This window comes from Rhamphochromis longiceps, linkage group LG3, assembly GCF_057381845.1.
Source record: "Rhamphochromis longiceps isolate RC_006_pf linkage group LG3, R_longiceps_female_GT1.1, whole genome shotgun sequence".
NCBI classification, from domain to species: domain Eukaryota; kingdom Metazoa; phylum Chordata; class Actinopteri; order Cichliformes; family Cichlidae; genus Rhamphochromis; species Rhamphochromis longiceps.
Window position 1 is genome coordinate 2,080,242 of NC_140559.1, and position 6,521 is coordinate 2,086,762.

The window sequence follows — 6,521 nt, forward strand, 5'->3', positions numbered from 1 at the left end:
ACTTACACAGACGCATACAAAACTAAAGAAACAAAAAAACTTCAGTGTCAAACTAACTTTACTTTCATGGATTTGTAGCAATTTCACCTGATTTATCACTCAGTGTCAAAAACAAACAAATGACTCATTCATTTATTAACAGAAAAGTACAATCAAGTTACCTACACCACAAATTAAGTTCAAATGAATAAAATGAAATTATTTTCATGGGTTCACTCCAGCTAAGCTAATGAAACAAACAAAGATGTCAATATTGGCAAAATATAAATTTGTTGAAGTCAAATTATATTATTAAATAAGAAATTAATCTATAAAAGGCAATAAATAATGTTCTGTTCTGTTCACTTACTATTTTAATATTTCTCACTCATTTTGTATTACTTTTTCTATACCTGTCTACATGGATTTATTGTTTTCAAACACACAAAAACATGAATGAAACCACAGAACACATTAAAACCCTTTCAAATATATCATGAAGAAAGCTGAAAGATACAAAAACAAAAGTAGACAAACATGTCAACACAGGCGAAAATACAAGTCAAAACTAAGATCACGACAGTAACTATGGCAACACCAACACAAACTTTACCCACCACCTGCAGTGCTTACTAGAGTGACTGTGACTTTGTCTGTGCCTCCAAAGTGACAGTCAAGTTAAAGTGTCAGATACGAGGACATCCAGCATGTTTTGCAACTGCTCTCCATTGAAAACGATGATCCACATTTATATCAGGTAAGGTTTGGAACTGTTATGGTCTCATTGATAGCTGTTAATTGTTCAATCAGTTGTTTAATCTCTGCCTCTCTTCCACAGCATGTCTTTATCCTGTTTTCTTTCTCACACCCCAACCGGTCGCAGCAGATGGCCCCGCCCCTCCCTGAGCCTGGTTCTGTTGAAGGTTTCTTCCTCTTAAAAGGGAGTTTTTCCTTCCCACTGTTGCCAAAGTGCTGACAGCTGGACAAAATGTGCAGATGATGAAAAACATGAAGCATAGTTTGAACTTGTGTCAAGTTTGTGTTGGTGACTGAACTGCTGACCTGCTGTGAAACCTGCTGCTGGATCTCTGTGCTGTGCATGTCTGCCTCTGACTGAAGCTTCATTTTCACCACTGTTTGCTTTGTCACTGCTAAAAATGAACCACATATAAAAACACAAACATTAGTGTTTTACATGATGACAGGATCTTACAGTGTTTGCATTCTGGACCTCACTTGTGAAACAGAAAAAATAGATTCTGACATCACAGTTGCCATCATTCAATTTCCCCGACATTAAATGCAAATCTCCACAGTATTCAACTGAACCGTAGTTATTAGGCTCAGAAGACATCCAGTTAGTGAATGTGGAGGTTGTGTTGTCAGACCAGGAAGCCCAGGGATCCCTGTAGAGGCCAATCCACACATACTGAACCCCTGATCCATTCAAAGTGAGTGTGATGTTGGATTTCTCCTCTTTGCTTCTTATACTGGTCAGGTCTGTGTGGTATGTCCTGCAGTACGACTGAGCCGCTGACCAGGAGCGGCTCTCCTTCACTAAAATGTAACTTGTACTGCTGGCTGTAAAAGATTCAACAGAGGATTCATTTTGAGACACACATTATGAATCTTATAAAATTGTAGGACAACTATGCCAACAAGTCATTTTCCTACCATTGTAACACAGGAAAGGGTAAGAAGCTCCACAGGGTCTATCATCCATCTGTGTTTGTCCCTGAAGAGCCACACAGTATTCCTTTGCATATGCACAGTTTGGTTGGCCGTTAGCCCAGATCAGAAATTCATGTGTACTGCCAACATAAAAAAAATTTCCCTCCATGGACCACTTCCAGCTGTAACGATCATCATAGAGTCCTATCCAAGCCCAAGTATTGATCCTTGGTGAAATTGAGAAAAGCAGTTGGTTGATGTTGCTGTTGTAGATGGTGACCAAGTCAGTGAAGTGTTCTCTGCAGTAACTCTGAGCTTCAGTCCAGGTCTTCAGCTGGTTCACAAAGGGTTAGGGTTAGGGTTATGTATGTACCTTCATTCTCTGAAGCATATCAGCCAGTTCTTTCCCTTTACAGTCATAGTCCCTATATTTAAAATCCTTACTCTTACACACCACACTGCCTTTACCTCTCTCTATTTACACATATTTCCCTGTCCTCCTCCTTTGTCTAAGCCCAGCAGTTTGTAATGGCGCTGTTATTAGCAAGTGTTAACTCAGGGCACATCCAGTATGGAAATTCAATTCTTATCCACATTTGATTTGGCAGTGATTTGACGTCAGGTGTCGATAATGATGCAACTCACAGCATTTTGTCTGGGCTTGGGACAAACTATAGGTTTACGCTGGCTTGTTGTTAATAACAGTAATAATAAGAATGAGGAGGAAAAGAAGTGAAGAGAAAAAATATTTATTCCCAAAGCTGTAGAATTGCCACGAATCAACAGCCAAAGTTTAAAAATCTATTTGGTTCAATAGATATCATTATAAATAACAACAAAAAGTCATTCAATGAATCAAAATCCAAGTATTAACAAAGGAAGATAATTTTACATTAATGCAGGTGTTGTGGTAGGAGGAGATAAAGATTTTCTGACTGTTCTTGTGGTTGATGTGTTAATAAAAAAAAAACTGTACATGTAATCTGATTACCCAAATGTCATCAGTCTGTCTCTGTGTGTTTATAGGTTACATTTCAAATGTTTAAGATATTAATATTACTGACCTGAGAGCAGCAGGATGAGCAGTAAACAGGTTTCTTCCATTCTTCTGTTTAATAGATACTCATCATGATTATTATTGTACTGTAATTATTATCAAGTGTTTATCATTTAAGGTTTCTCTTCTCCAGTCTAATAAGTATATAGTTTATATGCATATCCAAAATAATTCTATTCAATGATTTTTAAATATTTCAAAACTATCATGTCTTAAAAACGGTTTAAATCATCATTTCTAAGTTTTAGAATAATGGATATAATATAAACATATCCAAGAATATAACTTTAGGATTAATGATGCATAACTTACCTGACAGCTTGTCTTCTCCTCTGTTGACTGAAGCTGACTTTTAAGAAGGTCTTTGTTTGTTCTTTTCATATATTTTACTGTCAAATGAGGAAAGCAGAAGGGAGTGACCTCTCTGTAGAAACACACTTTTATCTAAACTATTATTGTATGTTCTGAGCTCTGACCAGTTTATTGATTATCCCCTTAGCTTCTCTAATTGGAGATCTTACGAAAAATTGTTAAACATGAAAATGTTTCAATTTAATGCTTCAAACTGAATACTGTATATGTAAATGTTTGATATCTTCAAGTGGGCCTATCTGTAATTTTCAGAAAGGTAACACGTGGACATGCAGGTATGTTCTATAAAACCTTTGAGGCAACAAGTTTTCTGTACAGTCTATACAGTCATCAAATGTTTTTGCAGTGGCACCAAAGTGTTAAACTTTTATTTAACATGTTTCAAGGCATTTTATAATGCTCATGTTTCAAAGACGTTTATTGACAATAAAACAACTACATGCAGATGGAAGTGGTGTCACTCCCAAAACTAAATATTATGGTATTTTTGGCCATGTGACCATACCTGTGCTTTTTTAAAACCAGGAATTCTGTAAATGGCGTGCCTCAGCGATTAAAGAAACACACACAAAGTTACGCTAAAATGATTCTGCTTCACCAACATGCAAACCATTAGGAAAATCAAGCTGTTAAATATGAAAAAAAGCAAATATGCTCAGACGTCATTCTCGGAACAGACGTAGTTGTTAGGAGGAACAAGTGGGGAAGGATTATGGAGTCTGTGTCTCCATGATTCAGTTTGTTAGTGAACCTAAGGGATGGGAATGCTTAGGCCTCTAAATCCTAACCAGTCGCTGGCTTTAGACAGGAAACAACATCTGTAAAACCTGAAAAACTGAAAGCAGCGACTCTGTGCTTTTCAGTAAGATTTGGGTGAACCATATACTTATTTTGATTTTCAATTTTTCATCTTTAAACTATGAAAGGGGGAATGTACTGACATCATTGATAGTCACCTGCTAGTCTCGTTCTGTCCCATCATTAATTTTATGGAAACATGCAAGTAAGAAAAGTCACAGAACATTTGAAGCTGTTGCTTTGTTTCCTGTTTTGGTGCATTAATGGCCTGATCATGTTGAGTACTCAGGTAAGGGCAACAGAGAATGGAGTTGATAATCCACAGGAGGACAGGAATCTAGGGAAGAATTTCCAGTCATTTTTCCAGGAGATTCACCTGGAGACCGACGAGAAGGCCGAGAAACTAACAGAGCAGGATGCAAGAAAATGGAGTAAGAAACAGGGAGCTTGATCATGATCACGAAGGTGAAAAGAATCAGAGGCACGAGCTGGTGACTGGAAAAAGAAATGGTTGTTAGGATCGAACCAGGAAAATTCGCCCCAAAGGGGGAGCAGCAAGGGAAAGATGGTCCACCTTATTACTTATTAGTACTACATGGGTAAGATTAAAGCTTTAATAATCGAAGCAACTCAACATGACTGCTCTTGTAAACTGGCACCATATAAATGTATTTAATTCATTTACTGGTTTGATAGTTTCTAGAGCCTCAGTTATAGACATGTGGGGGTCATACCATTACTTCCAGTACTTCTTGTTCTTCTTTACGCTGAAGATAGTTCTTAATGACTTTGGCTTTGGGTTTTGGGTTGTTGTCCTGCTGCTGAATACATTTAGTGCCAATAAACAATCATTTATATATTTATATTCTTTCTTTACAACAATTTTTTTAAACCTGCCTAAAATGTTTAATAATAATAATGGATGGGATTCATATAGCGCGAGGATCTCTATGGGGAACTGGTCGTTCACGCTGAAGTCCGTTCCTTTTAATTCCCTGCCGTGGCTTTTTTCACTTGTTCCTTTTGTTTGAAGTGGCTGAATTTGGCCACAATAGGTCTCCTGGTCGCAGCCCGCATGGGGCCGAGGCGATGTACCCTATCGAAGATATATGTATTTTTTTTGTCTGCTTATTTTGTTGGTTTTTGGTTTTTTGCCCTTTATCCTCATCCCTCGTCTCCGCTGTTTTTTCCCCCTCTTCCTTTCTCCCTTTTCTTTTCCTCATTCATGTCCCGTATCTAGCAAGTGAAGATGAAAAAAATAAATAAAATAAACAATAAAAAGTGAATCAAATAGACCACTACGGCAAGGCTGGGATGGTCAATTTGGTAAAGTAAATCTGTTGGATTTATATAGCGCTTTTCAAGGCACCCAAAGCGCTTTACAATGCCACTATTCATTCACTCTCGCATTCACACACTGGTGGAGGCAGCTACAGTTGTAGCCACAGCTGCCCTGGGGCAGATTGACAGAAGTGCAATAATGTAGGTATAAATATAAATATTAATACAAAAGGACAAGTATGTGTGCAAACATGTGTTGTGGTGTACAAAAGTGACAGGATGCATTGAGGTGATTAATTCTCTTCCACATGTGTGGACTTGACCCAAAAGGATAAATTCAAGAGTCTAATAGCAGCTGGAAGGAACGACCTCCTGTAACATTCCCTCAGACAGCGAGGTGGAAGGAATCTGCAGCTTAAACTGCTCTTCAGATTGTCCAGTGTGTTATGGAGTGGGTGGGAGTCATTGTCCATGATTACCAGCATTCTGTCACTGATCACCTCCTCCAGGGTGCTGAGCTTCATGCAGACAACAGACTCAGCCTTCCTGATGAGCTTGTTCAGTCTGTTTGCGTCCTTTGCTTTGATGCTTGCACCCCAGCACGCCACAGCGAAGAAGTCGGTGCTCACAACAGCAGATAAAACATATAGAGCAGCCTGAAATCAGTTTTCATTACCCACTGAAGGAGTCTCAACTCACTAAGTGTCTGACTACAAAACTGTGGCATTTATCACAGTGCATGTTTTACACCTGAAATACTGAGCTCTTTGCTGGTTGCACATCATGAGTCTAACTCATTATTCATCAACTTCAAAAATACAAAAGATGATGTTTAACCTGAGATTCTTGCGTTTCTGGCAAAATAAATTTATATTTAAATGTTGATTCAGGATTTAATGAACCAACATCACATTATTTAAACTAAAATTTAATAGGTGAAATTGATTTTTTAAACTCACCCCTACCTACAAGGCTTTAAATGGTCTGACACCTTCATATCTCTCTTACCTTTTCCACCTCTATGTTTCACTCCATGCTCTGATCTCAGGATACTGGCCTTCTGAAAGTTCCTAAAACCAGAACAAAACTATTGAAGCGTCCCTTTTCTTTTAATGCCCCGTCTTTGTGGAACAACCTCCCTCAAAATATTAGGCAGACATGCTCCGTGGAGGTTTTCAAAGCTAAATTAAAACCCCACTTGTTCATCCTATCCGACGTGTCTTTATTCCATGCCTAAAGTTTTTACTGGTTCTGTTTGTTGTTTTTTTTATCTGTTTTTAAACTGTATTGTTTTTATTTATTTATCCTCTTTACCTTCAAATAGCAGTTCAGCACTCTGAAAGCATTTGATAATACAATTATT

The 6,521-nt window shown here is 37.9% G+C and overlaps 1 protein-coding gene across 1 annotated transcript; it reads right to left on the reverse strand.

Annotated features, from left to right (window-relative positions):
* Positions 1 to 216: 216 nt before the first annotated feature.
* On the reverse strand, positions 217 to 2,070 carry LOC146672507 (putative C-type lectin domain family 20 member A). Its single transcript, XM_085400875.1, has 3 exons — positions 2,065 to 2,070; positions 1,654 to 1,984; positions 217 to 1,560 (listed from the first exon to the last, which is right to left on the reverse strand). Exons 1-3 carry the CDS (start codon positions 2,068 to 2,070, stop codon positions 1,163 to 1,165), a joined length of 735 nt encoding a protein of 244 aa, XP_085257001.1. The 3' UTR covers positions 217 to 1,162.
* Positions 2,071 to 6,521: the final 4,451 nt, after the last annotated feature.

Coding starts and splice junctions, on each gene's coding strand:
- LOC146672507 (XM_085400875.1), bottom strand. Junction 1,561..1,653: donor CCCTTTCCTGTGTTACAATG/GTAGGAAAATGA, acceptor AATCTTTTACAG/CCAGCAGTACAAGTTACATT.